This window comes from Ceratotherium simum, chromosome 8 (genome assembly GCF_057802395.1).
Source record: "Ceratotherium simum simum isolate JZ-2026a chromosome 8, ASM5780239v1, whole genome shotgun sequence".
NCBI lineage: Eukaryota > Metazoa > Chordata > Mammalia > Perissodactyla > Rhinocerotidae > Ceratotherium > Ceratotherium simum.
This window is the reverse complement of record NC_141907.1, coordinates 61722498-61740118: the sequence shown is the minus strand read 5'-3', so window position 1 is coordinate 61740118 and position 17621 is coordinate 61722498. Positions and strand designations below refer to the sequence as shown.

At 40.1% G+C, this 17621-nt stretch overlaps 1 protein-coding gene across 2 annotated transcripts in view; it reads right to left on the bottom strand.

Annotated features, from left to right (window-relative positions):
* ART3 (ADP-ribosyltransferase 3 (inactive)) overlaps nucleotides 1-17621 on the bottom strand; it is a 125046-nt gene that overhangs the window by 10075 nt on the left and 97350 nt on the right. Inside the window, exons 4-10 of one of the 2 annotated variants that reach the window (XM_087434444.1) lie at nucleotides 8452-8484; nucleotides 7493-7525; nucleotides 6136-6165; nucleotides 4364-4396; nucleotides 3475-3507; nucleotides 2817-2849; nucleotides 1606-1638 (exon numbers count right to left, since the gene is read on the bottom strand). In XM_087434444.1, the coding sequence (XP_087290570.1) occupies nucleotides 1606-1638; nucleotides 2817-2849; nucleotides 3475-3507; nucleotides 4364-4396; nucleotides 6136-6165; nucleotides 7493-7525; nucleotides 8452-8484 (228 nt within the window). The remainder of the gene's footprint in view (nucleotides 1-1605; nucleotides 1639-2816; nucleotides 2850-3474; nucleotides 3508-4363; nucleotides 4397-6135; nucleotides 6166-7492; nucleotides 7526-8451; nucleotides 8485-17621) is intronic. The other variant, XM_087434445.1, reaches the window with a different exon arrangement.

The following is a 17621-nucleotide window of genomic DNA, read 5'->3' as shown; positions in this document are numbered from 1 at the left end:
TAAAGACTCAAATGTAAGACCCGAAACCATAAAACTCCTAGAAGAAAACATAGGTAGTAAACTCTTTGACATCAGTTTTAGCAATATTTTTTCAGATATGTCTCCTCAGACAAGGGCAAAAAAGCAAAAATAAACAAAGGAGACTATATCAAAATAAAAAGCTTTTGCACAGTGAAGAAACCATCAGTAAAATGAAAAGGAAACCTACTGGATGGGAGAATACATGTGAAAATGATATATCCGATAAGGGGTTAATATCGAAAATATATAAAGAACTTATACAACTCAATATCAAAAAATAAACAATGCAATTAAAAAATGGGCAGAGGACCTGAATAGACATTTTTCCAAAGAAGACATACATATAGCCAACAGATACATGAAAAGATGCTCAATGTCACTAATCATCAAAGTCACTAATCACCAGGGAAATGCAAATCAAAACCACAATGAGATATCGCCTCACACCTGTCAGAATGGCTATTATCAAAAAGATAAGAAATAACAAGTGCTGGCGAGGATGTGAAGAAAAGGGAACCCTTGTGCACTGTTGTTAGGAATGTAAACTGGTGCAGCCACTATGGAAAACAGTATGGAAGGTCCTCAAAAAATTAAAAATAGAACTACCATACAATCCAGCAATTCCACTTCTGGGTATTTATCTGAAGAAAACAAAAACACTAATTTGAAAGGATATACGCACCCCTATATTCACTGCAGTATTATTTACAATAGCCAAGATATGGAAGCAAACTGTGTCCATCAGTAGATGAATGGATAAAGAAGATGGATAAAGAAGATACACACACACACACACACACACACACACACACACACACACACACAATGAAATACTACTCAGCCATAAAAAGGAATGAAATCCTGCCATTTGGAACAACATGGATGGATCCAGAAGGTATTATGCTAAGTGAAATAAGTCAGAAAATGAATATCGTATGATTTCACTTATATGTGGAATCTAAAAGAAGAAAACAGGGGCTGGCCCGCAGTGGTTAAGTGCGCACGCTCTGCTTTGGCGGCCGGGGGGTTCACCGGTTTGGATCCCAGGCGCGCACCAATGCACTGCTTGTTAAGGTAAGCCACACTGTGGCGGCGTCCCATATAAATTAGAGGAAAATGGGCACAGGTGTTAGCCTAGGGCCAGTCTTCCTCAGGAAAAGAGGATTGGCATTGGATGTTAGCTCAGGGCTGATCTTCCTCACAAAAAAATAATACAATAAAAAAATAAAAAAACAAAACAAAGAACAAAACAAAACAGAAACGGACTCATAGATACAAAGAACAAACTGGTAGTTGCCAGAGGGGATGCGGTGGGGGAAATAGGTGAAGGGGATTAGGAGGTACAAACTTCTAGTCATAAAATAAATAAGTCACAGAGATGTAATGTACAGCATAGGGAATATAATCAACAATATTGTAATAAATTTGTATGGTGACAGATAGTTACTACTCTTATCAGGGTGTGTATATGTATGTTTGTAATATATACAAATGTTGAATCACTATGTTATACACCTGAAACTAATACAATATTGTATGTCAAGCATACTTCAATAAAAAAATAGAATGAAAAGAATTTTTTACCAGGTTTTTCATCCGGTTGTACCACTTTTATTCCTAAATGAGACAGAGATTTTCAGATAATAATAAAGACAGCTACCATGCACTACTATTTTAAAACTACCATTCATTTTGCCAGTACTTTATCTCATTAGGACTTTAATTAGTCCTGCAAGACAGAAGTTTTCTTCATTTTATAGATGTACAAGTAGAGGCATAGAAAAGTGAAGTAACTTATACAAAGTGACCCAGAGGAAATGGCAAAGGAGAGACTTCATGAAGCCTGGTCTGTCTACACAACCCATGTTCATCCCTCACACCCTGTACAGCAGCTGCCTTTCAGATAACCAGTGCGTCTAATAAGATGCTCATGAGTACTATGCAAACTCAGGTCCAGAGAGCTAAAAAGTTGCAAATACACAAGGTGTGTCTTCAGTGTTGTTAGAAGTTCACTTCAAATTTGTGGCCAAATAAATCCAATAGTGCAAATCTGGGTCAATATAAGAGAGTTGCTGGAACCTCTCTCTGGGCCTATGTCTGTGTCTTGGGTAATTAACTGTGAACCTGCTGTTTCTGGACACAGCATGCAGTTTCCATAGACAGCAATGCTAGGCAAAGCTCAGCCCTGTGTGGGTGGATGTAATTTAGCAGATGCCAAAAATCTAACTTCTTTAACAGATGATCATTCCATAATAACAAAACCTACCAAAAATTATTTTCAAAACACTACATGAACTCAGGAGAAAGGATTTAAGCATTGGATAGGCGCTTGCATCCTGAGATTTTGGGGGTTTATAGTCCTTACAGGTATTCCCTTGTCTCAGGAAGAAATTAAGTTCGGGGCCTTTTTATTTTTTTCCTCCCCTGTAAGCATAAGTTCTGAGGCCCTTCTGAGGAACTTGACAGGAGTCACTGTTCAGTTTCCCTGGCCATAGAAGCTCAAGGCTTCTCAATGGCCTTACCCTCCGCGATAGCCTCACACTTTTTAAATACCCATTTTTGTGGTTATATCTTAATAGTAAGTTAAATCTGCCATGATATATACACTGGAAAAACACTTAAGGAACTACAAATCTTATGGAATAGGTACCTGGTCATAAGTTAAGAGACTTATCACTTATGTGATCTCGTGCAAAGTACTCAGGCTCCCCTGCATGTCTAATGGTGACAATCATGTCTAAAATGCCCCCGCCCAAATTGGCAGCTTCCTCACTGGCATGCCTAACATTGCTTACCAGGTAGTGAAAAAGGTTCTCGAATTTTCATTCCTAAATGAGAAAGAAGTTTTCAGTGACTTGCAGTTTTCTCCAGTAAGTACAATTTCCAAACTCTTGTCTGATAAGCTCAAGTGATAACAAGCACCAAAGATCCCACTGCACTGTAGTTTCTGGTTTTTTATTTAAAAGTTCTGGCTACATGATCCCTTACTGTGCAAATCCATGCCAAGCTTAGAGGAGCCTTCTGCCATGGCACCTCACTGAGTCTGTCTCTATGCCAGGACAATACTATGTTTTGTTACCTGGAGTTCCTAGACAATGAAATGTTAGCCAATGCTAACAGTCTGCTTTCACATGAAGCTGAAGTTTCTACTGAGTAACTTTAGCCCTAGAACCTGGAAAGTGCTACACTGCATGCATCCAGGTCCCAGCAGCCTTGCCTTTAGCCATGCCCCCAATAGAGCTAACTTTCCTGCTTCAGGAACACATGAACACTAGGGAGGAAAGGCACTTTCTCTACTCTCTTCCCCAGCTAAATCTCTGCAGAATGATAGGCAGGCAGCTGTAAGAGAAATATTAATGAATAATAGTCTTATGACAATATTCTCTTTAACGCCCGAGGGAGTCCTTCTCATCTCATACTTGGGCCCAGAGCGTAAACAGAAAGCTGTCTTACCAGGTATTTCAGTAGGTTCATGGCTCTTCATTTCTAAAGGTAGAAATGAATATTGGTTAGTGTTAATCAATTATCTTGCATTATTAATGCTCCCTTTTGTCTATACCTCTCCTATCTCCAACCCTAAAAAAAAAAAGGAAAAAGAAAACAGTAACAAGAAAAAAACCTTTCAGTGGCTCTTCATTCTCTAACTGGACAAAGCCCAAACTCCTTATGCTGGACTTCAAGAATTTCCATGATCTGGCCCATGTCTCTCCAACCTTATCTTCACAAGGTAGTCCTAGTACATCAGGTTTTTCTTTTGTTTTGTTTTGTTTTTTCTGTGAGGAAGATTAGCCATGATCTAAGATCTGTTGCCAATCTTCCTCGTTGTTTGCTTGAGGAAGATTACTTTATACCTGGGTTGCTGCCACAGCCTGCCTGACGAGTGGTGTAGGTCCATGCCTGGGATCCGAACTCGCAAACCTGGGCTACGGAAGTGGAACACGCCTAACTTAACCACTACACCACAGGGCCAGCCCCTACATCAGTTTTTAAATGAAATATGCATTGGGTTTAAGACTCTGCTTGGTTTAGTTCTATTGTCATCATAGTTATTAGCTCTATGACTGGCCAGCCTTCTTAATCCCCCCGAGCTTCAATTCCTTATTTATGCAAAAGAAATACCCTGGAGGTCTGTAGTAAGTGATGATTACAGGAGATACATCCTAAGAGTGCTTAGTACACTGTGTGGAACATAATAAGCACTCAAGAAATGGAGTCCCTCTGTTCTGGCTTAACTCACTCCTCAAACTCTCCATGTCTCATCATGTCCTTAGTTCTAGGAGTCTTCATGTCCCCTCCTAATCTTGTAGCTAGCTTCAAAGAGTAAGTAAAAAGGATCACTTACCAGGTAAGAGAGTGGACTCCTGGCTTTTCATTCCTAAAGATGAGAATAGGAACTATTTAATGAAAAATGCAATCACCTTGAAAATTAATTTAACCTTATATATTTATATGGCTATTTACAGTGGAAAACTCAAAAAGCTTGAGAGATGACAGGGGATGGGATAAAAAGGGAGAAGATTTAACCCACTGGTGCCTGACTAATTTACTGTGAGAACTATGACTAGTGACCCAGGGTCTCTCCTAGATTAAGCAAAACAACTCTCATTGATTTTTTGTTTTTTTAGATTCAGTCCAAAGACCCTGACCTCTATTTGTCGTGATATATTTAAAAACAAAATAAAATTTCTTGATTATATAATACATTATATTTACAAATAATTAGGAAAAACACAGGCAATTATTAAAAATTACTCATAATCCCAGATCTCAGAGCTACTCATTCTTAACATTTTTGGTATATTTCCTTTCAATCTCTTTGCTACGTATATGCACATATACATTATTTTAGTATTTTTTCCAGTTTTATTGAGATATAATTGACATACAGCACTGTATAAGTTTAAGGTATACAACATAATGATCTGACTTACATATACTGTGAAATGATTACCAGAATAAGTTAACATCCAGCATCTCATATAGACACAAAAAAAAGAAAAGTATTTTTTTCCCCCTTATGATGAGAACTCTTTAGGATCTACTCTCTTAACAACTTTCAAATATACAATATAGTATTAAGTATAGTCATGTTGTACATTATATCCCCGGTATTTATTTATCTTATAACTGGAAGTTTGCACCTTTTGACATTTTTTAATAAAGTTGATATTATGCTCTATATGCTGTTTTATATCCTATTTTTATTTGCAACTGTATTATAAGTATTTTCTCATATCTTTAAATATTTTTCAAAAACAGGATTTTTAAGTTATTTAGTGTTTCATAATATGGATATAATTTATTTAACAATACCCAACTGTTTGGAGACTAGGTTATAAGTTTTGGCTACCATAACACTGTGTAAACATTTTTGTACTCATTTTGTACACAAAACTTTACGTTTATTTCCATAGGACAAATATCTAAAAGTGTTATAGCTGGGTTAAAAGGTATGGATATTTTTAAGGCTAGTAATACATACTATTAAATTTCCCTCCAGAAAAGTTCCAGTTTACAACCTCACTAGTAATTGATGAGAGTGTTCCTGTCCCAGCATCCTTGAGGACATCTGAGTAATATCATTTTAAAAAAAGACAATCAAAAACTTGGGAATGAGTTGTCCTTTGGAATATACTAAATAATCAGATGGACACAGCTAATAACATCCGTTACTCAGATTGCTGGAAGCAGAAATAAATACACAAAATCATCACTTTAATTTAGAAAAAAATAACGCCATTTTTCTTATGCGCCTACCCAACACCCTAGGTCACAAGAGTTTGTGGAATAATTAGTCACATCTTTCTCTATCCATGTAACAGCTTGCATAAAGCAGTATATGTTCTCTAGAAGTAGTTCTTCAAGTCATGTCTCTAACTGCTCTGCTGGGATGACCTAAGGACTGTTAGACAGGAGGCACAGAGGAGATGCTGTGTCATCTTTATAAAGAAGTCTAACTGAAACTCAAGAGGCTCTCTGATACACCAAACTAGTAAGCTAAGGTGGGTTGTGCCTTCTTCCCACTTTTCCTTACCATGCCTTGCCCACCTGCTCCCACCCCTAAGGGAACTGTCTTGCAAATATAAGACCCCAGAGTTTATGAAAATGTCTCACCAGGGTCTTCAAGTTTCTGGTTTTCCTCATCTAAGTTACAAAAAGAAACTTAATCAGTTTTAATGATAGAACAAAATAATTGGGACTTACTATAGTTACAGCAAAACTATTTTCAGGTAATATAGCCATAAAGAACCACTTGTTATGTCCAGCAAACTAATGCTACTAAATTTAAGTGTCAGCTAGAGTCTAAATGCACATTGGCTAACTGGCTGGAAACTTCCTCTGGCCCCCTTTGCTAAGAAAAACCATAGCATATAGCAAGTCTCCTGGGGATCTCAATGAGCTAGAAAAATGTCTGTCATGAAGAGTTAGCTGAGGTCCCTGTGAAATGACCAGTAAAACCTGTGGCTACCATGGGCCAATAAGAAGTGTTGCTAAGCAAGTCCTCAGGGGCATGAAATGCTTCAAATCAGGACAAGAAATATCTTTCAAACACCAAGTAAACTGCATAGTTAAGTAAAGGCCAGATACTTTTCTCTCTTCAATAAAGAAAAACTTATTGTAGCTACAAGGGCCAAATACTTAACAAAGAACTTAAATGCAAAGAAGTAATTTGGGTCATATCACCGTAAGTGGAAACTTAGGGGAAAAAAAGCATCTAATCACCCAGATATTTTAGTTATATGATACCAAACATCAGCATATTTGAGAGGTGCAAATGACTTACTTGTCTACTTTCATCTGGATGTTTCACACAAGCTAATTTCAATAACTGAATATAGAGCTACACACATAAGAGGACTGGAGACCTGTCAAGAGCAACTAGCTCTTCAGTTCCCCCCATCTTATTCCCAAGAATATTTCCATATTGTTCAGATCTCCAGAGAGCCAAGCTTTTCATTTGCAGGGAGGTAAATTTCCCCAGAATAGATTTTTTTCCCCCTCGTATCTGCCAAGTTTCTCCTTCATATCTGCAAAGTACTCTTTTTCTTCAGCTAAGAATTGAATTTGCTAAACAGGAAAGAGCTACTAAACATCCTTGAAAGGAGTGTGTGTGTGTGTGTGTGTGTGTGTGTGTGTGTGTGTGTGTGTGTGTGTGTGTGTGTGTGTGTGTGTGTGTGTGTGTGTGTGTGTGTGTGTGTGTGTGTGGAAAATTAGCCCTGAGCTAACATGTGTTGCCAATTCTCCTCTTTCTGCTGAGGAAGATTGGCCCTGGCCTAAGATCTGTGGCCATCTTCCTCTACTTTGTATGTGGGATGCCTGTCACAGCATGGCTTGATAAGCAGCGCGCAGGTCTGTGTCTGGGATCCGAACCTGCACACCCCAGGCCGCAGAAGCAGAGCGCGCGAACTTAACTGCTGCGCTACTGCGCTGGCCCCATAAGGATTATTTTTAAAAATTAGAGCACACTTACCAGAGTTGTAGACATAGATGGGTTGAAAATATTCTGAAATACACATATGTTTTCATTACATAGTACTATGCTCAGATGTGAATGTCAGATTCAGTCTATTTTTAAATGCTTATTAATAATGAAGATATGAGTTGGCTTATATCTATGATACATAAAAAATATGGTAGTATGAGAAATATAAAATTTCAGTCTCACAAATAAATGGATGTGGATTCATTTTAATTACATTAAGAATAATTAATAGAAAAACTAGCCAAGAAGAGAGCTAGAAACAGATCCTTACTTTCAAACTCTTTAAGAAGGAAATCTTTAAAAGGATCCACCCAAAGCATGCATCAGCCCAAGGCATTTTCTGGCAACTTTGGTTCAAATCTGTTGAGCCTATCTGATAACGTTGTTCCTGAATACTTTTAGAATTACCTTTCCAAATCTTTCCCATGGTCCTCTAAGAAAGATTATTTTTTGTTACATCCTTCTACTTTTCCCTGGGGAAGACTGCATTACCATTCTGTCTCCCCAGTCTCCTCCCCACCCTCCCAGCCATATTCACTCTATTCCTTCATTAGTCTCTCAAATGTTATTTGCCTAAGATATCAAAACAAAGGAATATGAGTCTAGCTCTGGGCATAGGAGTCATGTAGGGGCATTCAGGAGTCCTTCAGCTCCTGTGAAGATAGGCTAGGGTGAAAGTGACATGGTCCCTGCCTGCCCAAGACAAACTCGGTGTTTGAGAGACCAGCAGCCACAGGCAAGGCTTCGGGTGGGAGCAGGGTGGTGAGCAGGCAGCAGAGGCTCCTGGGCCCTCCACCGGAAAAGTCAGTAGCAGTAGCACAACTCAGGTTTGAGAAAATGATGGCTAACAGTACAACAGTATGGTGGGGTGGCTCTGACCCATATCTGTGAGAAACAACACCAATAAAATTCCCATTACAGAAATAATATTTTAAAGCATATCTTACCCCTGTTTTCAACACAATTTGCAGTTTTCAGTCCTGAAACATAAAGATAAAGCTTTATTAGTTAGACACAATCTACCTTGGTAAAGATTTCAAATTGGTCTGTGGCTATTGGTAATCTAATCTGTCAGTTTCTAGTCTATCAGACCCATAACTTAGCGAGATGCAAACTGCAGAACAATTATTTTTTTGTATTCATAGTACAGCCACCAAACAGCAGTATGATCTTTGATAAAACATTTAACATTTCTGGAATTCAGTTCTCTTATCTATTTTTGAGTGCCTCCTCAGTAGTAGAGGATGCGTACCTTTTTTTTTTTTTTTTGGTGAGGAAGATTGGCCCTGAGCTAACATCTGTTGTCAATCTTCCTCTTTTTGTCCCCAAGCTAACATCTGTGCCAATCTTCCTCTATTTTGTATATGGGATACCACCACAGCATGGCTTAATGAGCGGTGTGTAGGTCTGCACCCAGGATCTGAACCCGTGAACGCTGGACTGCCAAAGCAGAGCAAGTGAACTTAGCCACTACGCCACTGGGCTGGCCCCAAGGATGGGTATCTTTTAATGTTTAACACAGAACCATTTATTCAAGATTGCATTTCTCCTCCCTATTTGACTCTGGATTTAATTTTCTGCTAGTATTTTCAGCAGCAGGAAAATAATCAAACTACTTTAGGTTTCTAAAGAAGTAGCAGGGTTAAAAATGGATAAGAGATCAATCCAGAAATAAATGGGAGAGGGCACAATATAATATATAGGGATGAAAAGGGGAACATAACCACAGATTCAGCACTTGTAAAAAGACACGAGATTACTATGACTAGGCTTTTTGCCAATAAATTTGAAATATAAGACAAATGTACCAATTCCTAGAAAACAATAATATAAAAAAAAACTCAAGAATAAATAGAGGTGCCGGCCCGGTGGTGTAGCAGTTAAGTTCGCACGTTCCACTTTGGCTGCCAGGGGTTCGCTGGTTCAGATCCAGGGCATGGACCTACTCACCGCTCATCAAGCCATGCTGAGGCGGCATCCCACCCAGAAGAACTAGAAGGACCTACAACTAAGATATACAACTGTGTACTGGGGCTTTGGGGAGAGAAAAGAAAAAGAGGAAGATTGGCTACAGATGTTAGCTCAGCGCCAATCTTCCTCAAAAAAAAAAATAATAATAATAAATGGAAAACTCCAATGGCATTATAACTATTAAGTAGTTTAAATTTTTTCCACAAAGAAAATACCAGGATAATTTGGTTTTTACAGAGTACTAAAGAGAAGGTAGCTACACGGACAGAGAACCCCAGAGATTTTCAAAGGGTTTTCCTCGAGTATTCAGCAAAGTACTGGTCAGCTTATATGTGTGAGGAAACTACCCAAGGCCAGAGAAAGAACCCACAGGATCAAGAACAGTGCCTATTCCCACCAGTCACAGTGGAAAGCCTTATAAGTTGTCATTTTAGCAGGGAACTCTACAGTAAGGAGTTTTAGAAGCAGTCCAGAAAATAGTAAATAAAGCCCTCCCAGGAGTTCCCTCCTTCAGAGCCCAGGAAATTACAGATACCTGTGACCAAACTCATAGCTGGGTGGAATTTCTGGCAACAAGACTACAGAAGTATTTGCTGGCCACTGGGCTTCTAGACACAAGGACTTCCTCCCTTTGCAGGGCTGCTACTGCTAGCCTGTTACTGGGCCTAATTGAGACAGTCTCACTGAAAGAAAAGTCATGATTCTCCAACCCAGTATCTTACTGTGCAATGGCTTCTCTCTGAACTAACTTTCCATAAAGAAAGGCAAACTCCCAAAAGTTCCATTGTCACATGGAAATTTCACCTCCAATAAAGAACCAAATCTGGCTGCTAAGGCCTTAGCCACTTTCACAAACAGGTGGCTGCCCATCTACTAGACCTGCAGTTCCCAAACAGTAGCAGAAGTGTCCCTCAATGCTATAGCAAATTCACAGGGGTACCAAGGGATATTTTTAAATGTCAAGATAAACACAGTCATACCTAATGTCTGTCAGACACTGCATGAACTACTAGCTTGAGGTAGAACACAGTTCAAAGTTACATCATGTTACATTCTGTTCGATGATGTCATATATTTCCAAAGCTGGGTTTTCAGCAACTGTTGCGATAAAAAGCAAATACATGTGGGGGCCAGCCTGGTGGCGCAAGCAGTTAAGTGCACGCACTCTGCTGCAACGGCCTGGGGTTCGCCGGTTCAGATCCCGGGCACGCACCAACGCACTGCTTGTCAGGCCGTGCTGTGGCAGCGTCCCACGTAAAGTGGAGGAAGATGGACAAGGATGTTAGCCCAGGGCCAGTCTTCCTCAGCAAAAAAGAGGAGGACTGGCAGATGTTAGTTCAAGGCTGATCTTCCTCACACACACACAAAAAAAGGCAAATATATGTGAAAAGCAATGTGGGTCAGGAAATAAGGTGATGTCTAATCTGATTCCAAGGTTTGAGAAGCTGTGCAGTGTCCAACAGGTACATATATCCCATTAGCAAGTTATTGTAGCTGAGAATAAAAGAATAGTACTTAAAAAAAATTTACGTGTATTATTTTTTCAAATGGCTCCTAAGATGTTAGGACATAAATACTTATTGAGTTGTTTCACTTGACTTAAAAAATGGAACTTCTGGGTGTTTCTTTTAGCCTAGGGACACTGTAAAAAAAAATTATGACAACACTAAGGACAGCATGAACCGAGAAAGTCTGAGAATTTCTGCACTAGACATTACAAAAGCCTTACCTACTTCTGTACCCAAACTACTGGCTCAGTAGGGGCTTTACCTACAAGACTTCACACCTGAAAACATAGCACAGTTCTCTAACACAACAGCCTGCCCCCAGGTTGGGCAAATCCAATGGAATGCTACATCCATCCATTGTAATGATAATTTATTCACTGCTTTAGATGCTCTGTGTGAGGAGCTGAATTTCAAATGGTGATCTTGGCAAGGAGCACCCCACCTTGAGACTGACTGAAATTTACTTTTACATACGCTCATGTGCCAACATTAATGCCCTAGCTGTATGATCAGGCCATTGAGACACCCAGAACTGGATTACTAAAGATAAACCCATATACAGTCCTCTTCTACGGAAACAAATGCAGCAAATACAACTCACAAACTCAATCTTTACGTTACACATGTACATGCTCATATGAAATGACTGCATCTAAAGAAAGCATCTGGAGACTGACACAGGAAAACAAGCACGTGTGGCCACTGTCTCTACTACAGCTTCTGCCTCTATAAACAAATCTATCACAGTAAGGAAATATTTATAGAGGACTAGGACTTCAAATGAAAATTTCTACCAGCAAAGATCTCTACAGGATGACTGGTCTGGCTGTCTTCAGCTATTCATAAATTGCACACAACCACGCTAACCCAGAGGTTGCCTTGGCTGAGTTGCCAAGCACCAAGGAATTAGGGGTTGGAGAATGAAGGGGAATTGGAGGAAGAGTATATTCCTCTCCTCTTTGTGTGGGTGTGCTTGTTCTGACCTCAGCAGATATACGGACATTCATATTAATAGCTGCTTTTACTTCTGTTAATGAATATATATTTCATATGACCTCAGCAAACAAACTGACAGATCATATTGATCAGATCAAAAACACCAGTATATGGAACTGGATGCTGACTTTGCTACCAGTGGTTCTGCAGCTACTGTCCTCTGCTCACAGAGGTCACCACACAACTCATTATTGTGGAAAAAGGACAGCCAATTTGGATCATCCCCAAGAGGAGGTGACAGACTACAACAGCTTGGGACTATGGTAGGCAGCTTCCCACATGGCCTTCAACGATCCTGCCTCCAGGTATTCACATCCTTATGTAATTGTCTTCTCTTAAAAGGACTGAAGGTTCAGTGGACTGAACCTACTGACTTGCTTCTAGCAAAAGGAATACAGCACAAGTGCAATGAGATGTCACTTTCATGACTAGGCTGCTAAAAACTGTGACTTGCTGGCACTCTCTCTTGCTCATTCTGATGAAGCAAGCTGCCATGTTGCGAGATATTCTATGGAGGGACCTATGTGGCTAAGAACAAGGGAGGCCTCAGGCCAAAAGCTCATGAGGAACTGAGGCCTTAATCAATAACCCATGAGGAACTGAATCCTGCCAACAACCATGTTAGTGAGCTGGGAAGCAGATCTTTCCCAGTCAAGTCTTAGGATGACTGCAGCCTTGTGAGAGATCCAGAGTCAAAAGACCCAGCTACATTATGCCCAAATTCCAGACTCACAGCAACTGTGAGATAATAAATGGTTGTTTTAAGCCACTAAATTTTGGAGTAATTTGTTGTGCAGTGATGGATAACTAATATATATAGGTGTGAGGGTCAGTTTTATGTGTCATCTTGTTTAGGATACAGTCCCCAGTTATTCAATCAAACACTAATCTAGTTGTTGCCTTGAAGGTATTTTGTAGATGTGATTCAAGTCTATAATCAGTTAACTTTAAGTAAGGGAGATTATCCAGGATAATCTGGTGGACCTGATTCAATCAGTTGAAAGGCCTTAATAGAAGAGCTGAGGCTTCTCAGAACAAGATGAAATGTGCCTGCAGACAGCAGCTTCAGCTCATGCCCAAGAGTTCTAGCCTGTCCTTCCTGATAGCACGACCTATGGATTTCAGTCTTGTCTTGCCAGCGCCCACAACTGCGTAGGCCAATTCCTTGCAATTAATGACAATACATATTTCCTACTGATTCTATTTCTCTGGTTGAACTCTGACTGATATGATAGGGATGAACAAGTCTGGTGGCTGAAAGTCTGGAGGAGGTTGGTGGTGAAGAGTTCTCCCTTTTCCTATAAATATGGATAAACAGTCTGAACAACCTTCCAAATTGTTCTAGGCATTGACTCATAATGTGAATTTCTCATGGTGATGGATATGTCACTTCCTATCTGGCCTAATTACATGGAATCTTATTGATGCCGCAACCCCAGATAATAGCACAGAAACTTCACCACTCCCAGGGAAGGCTAAAAAAGAATGTCAATCAGAACCTCTATGAACCTTCAAATACTGGGGGTGGTTTCATAAAAACTAAATCTAGATAGCCCTGTAGGTTCATCTTCTTTCCCCCTTTTGATGCCTTAGGAGAGAGTTGGCTCAACAGGTCTGATTAAGCTCAACAAAATAGACTGGAGCCACTGGAGTTCAGGGGCTCCTCCTTTCTAACAAGGTCACTTTTCCAGCCAGGGAACCTTAATATTCCCTGCCCCCAGGACTCTATTAATATGTAGAGCATATTTACATATATATAGCCTGGCCCCATCTATAGAAACGTTGTCCAAAATGTCAGAAGATCTATGCCTAGACTGTTCAGTAAAATAATGAGAGTTCAGGGGATGATGCGTGTGATACTATTTCTCTGCTTATAAGTAGAAATCTTATATTATATTTGCACTGTAAGGTGCAGGGAGTCCCAAAGCGATGACTTCCCACCAGGTATTTATAATTCATCTACAGTCCTCCTAATCCAAGTGTAATTTTCCAATGGGGTCATTTTTAACAATAAGGAACGTAGCCTGATTACACAGATGACATTCCACCTTTATCAAATTTTCCAGGAAGACAGCATAGAAGAAGGTTAACCTGTGATAATTTCCCATGAGGAAGATGAAAGGGTTTTGTTATCATTTACTCACAATTCACTCCCATAATCTTGGATTAATACCAAGATTAGTATCTTTGACCACAAGGAATTATATTATCTAATGGGACATTGATAATATCTCCACTTCCTAACCAACTGAACTATTTGTTTTAGCTAGTTTTTGTAGGGCCTACAATACATTTTTATCTTGGAAATCATAAGCGAGTTTAAAATAATAACACAGGACTGTGTTAGCACACTAAATTTAGTACAGTATAATTTTTTTTATCCCTTTTAGAAATATTGTCTTTTTTCATCCAGAATTATATTCAGTCACAATGGAACAAAGTTCTGATTATATCCTCCTGGCTTGAGCTTTTAGAACCCCTGGTTATTATACTTAATAGTGTTTCAAACAGCCTAGCTTCATTGATCACTTTAGGGAGTTTCTGACCCAGAGTTCCCATTAGTTATCTCTAGATGGCAGTAGAAGACATCGGTTAGACACCAGTTTAGAGTTAAATCAACACAATCAAGTGGGTGACTTTGTCAGAGTTCTCCAAACAAATAGTACACGTGAGCCTCCACAAAGATCTTTGTAGTTTGAACATTAACCTGCTGTGTAGCCTCTGCCTGACTCTGTGGGCAGGTCCGCAGGGGTGTGCCCATTCCTCTCCCTCCTTCCTCACCCGGTGCTCATAATGCACTTCCCCATTGCAGGCCTGAGCCCTGGCTCATTCTGAATCAACCCAATGGCTCTATCCCTTTGGTCATCATAATTCTGTTCAAAAACATGGACTCTATAGGCTCCACTGCCCATCTCTGTCCATCAACCACATACCAGTGATTGATGTGGCCTGTAGCTACTGCAGGCAGGGCTTCTGTGCAACCAATGCCTCCACAAATGACATTTGGCTGAAGGCATCAGGAGCACCAAAAGCGGTATCATTTTGTCAGCCTAGCAGCAACTGGGTTTCTGGTTGTGATGTGCTGGTAAAGTTGAACAGATTCTGGGGTGGAGGGTGGGGGTCTTGATTTAACCATGGCCAATTTCAAGCTACTGTAATGTACAAGGAATTGGGAAGAAATGCATGCCCATAATCAGCTCCCATGAGCTGGTATGACTGGCTCCAAGTGACTTGGTTTTTGGTCAAGTTTAATGTATCGCTGGTGAGGGGAATAGGCACTGTTTCTCTCAACACAAATTTACTCACTCCAGTCTTCAACTGCCCTCTCAAGGTGAGTTAAGTCTCACTCACTTGCAACTCAGGGCCAGTACTAGGGTGAGGCAAATGATGTGCTTCAAGTGCAAAATTTAAGGAAGCACCCACTCTTAGGATCATGCAAGAGCAGATGGTGCAAGCATACAACCCTGCAAGTGAGGACTTCCTTAAATTTTGTGTCCCAGGCACCTCAATGGCCACATAGCTTCTGCCATTAAATCATAAGTGGATTAGCCCCGACCCAGACAATTATGTCTCATCAGCACTTCCCTACCCCTTCTTTTTTATCTCATAGTGCCTTGGCTACATTGAAGCCAAAGTCTAAAAGTCTATCTCACTCCTGAGGCCCTACTGCAATACTCACTCTGCTTGACCAGCAGCCATGGTTTTGGGTTCAGCTAGATCATCACACACCCATAAGACCCCAAAATGTCATCCCCTCACCAGTTTACTCAGTTTTACGGAAGAATGCAAGGCAGGGACACACAGCATACCGTTTAGCAACAGGGCAGTATCAGATATATCCCTTCAATGCAAGTCCTCTGAGCAGTCCAGTGCTGTTTTTTTTAGCCCCCAGAATGACAGCTCAGGTATAAGGAAACAAGATTAAACAGGTGGGTGCAGGAACCATCCTAGCTTAGTAGCTTCATGCCACATATAGAAGACAACATCTCTTATACCAGTGCATGAGCGTACTTCCAGGACTCAGCAAGAACACCTGGGTATGTCACACCACCTTTAGGAATGCCCAAAGCTATGGCTTCCCCCCAGGTATTTATAGTTCATTCACAATCCTCCCAGCTCAGATGCACTTTACCAATCAAGGGTTATGTTTACCATTAGGCAGTGTTGCATGGTTACACAGCTGTCATTCCACCTTTGGTAGATTTCAGAGAAACAGTGCTAGAAGATCAACAGGAGGCCATTTTCATAGAAGGAAGGAGAAAGGGTTTGTTAACCCTTTACTCATATACACCAAGGCACGACATCATAAAATTTCAGAATGTTGGGGATTAAGAAAACATCTTAAAACCTTCCAGAGAAAAAAAACAGGTCTCATTCAAAGTTTTAGTAATTAGAATGACTTCACACTTTTCAACAGCAATACAAGAAACTAGAAGACGATGGAGGAACATCTCCAAAATTCCAAGGAAAATAAATTCTGAAACAAATATAAATCTACACAAACTATTATTCAGATATGCAAAGTCTTAGAAAAGTTGCTTCAATGTCTCTTTTCTCAGGAAACTTCTGGAAACCCCTACTCCTACCAAACAAAGGAGTAATTCAAGAAAGAGGAGGAAATCCAAGAAATAGGAGATTCCTCACAGAGGAGAAGCAAAACAAAGTCTGAGAATAGTAGGGAGGAGAGATTTCAGGATATTTAGCAGGCCTACAGAGTGTATCATACAGCAAGATGATGGGGGGGGGATCCAGGAGTATATACAGAAAAAAAAAAAGAGAGTATCTAATATGTCTGAATGTATTAAGAGGAGATTTATATTTCTAAGGATTTGGGAGTAAATTATTGATGGGATATAAAAAACTGAGGAAACAAAAAAAAATCATACAACTAATAACCATGGGGTAAAAGAGGTACTTAAAAAGGTACCAGTCTTTACTACACGGGGAGAATGGGAAGGGGGAAATGCACAAATATTGAGAAGGGTGGTGGTTATCAGATACCTTTGGTTTACTGACCTAACAGCTATTTCTAATTCCCTTCTCCCTTATCTTGCTACGCTATAGAGGTTGGCAAAGCTAATTACCCCCTTTCCAAGCTTTTCTTGTAGTTACGGAAGACCAAGTAGCTGTTCTGGTCAATGATATGTAATTGAAGTCTACTAGGAGTGTCTGGGAAAGTTTTTACTTTCCTGATTAAACAGGAAGATTTGGTTGCTATCCCCCTTTCCTTGCTTTTTGTCTTGAACATCAATTCATGCCTACAGCTGCAACGGTCACATTGCAAACATGAATCAACAAACCAACATGCTAAGATTGGTGGAACAAAAAGACAGACAGAGCCTGCATTACAGATGATGGAGTTGAGCACTGTACCAACTCTGGACAGCCTACTTCTAGACTTCATATTAAATGATAGCTATCAGGCAGGTTTTCTGTTACAGCTGAATGCAATAAAGAATTTTTAATTAATGAAGGTATATGAAAACTAAATACTCATTTTCTATAGTGGGATGATGATGCCTAAAAATTTAAAAAGTAAGAAATAATATGCTGGGCCGGCCCCATGGCTTAGCGGTTGGGTGCGCGTGCTCCGCTACTGGCGGCCAGGGTTCGGATCCCGGGCACGCACCGACGCACCGCTT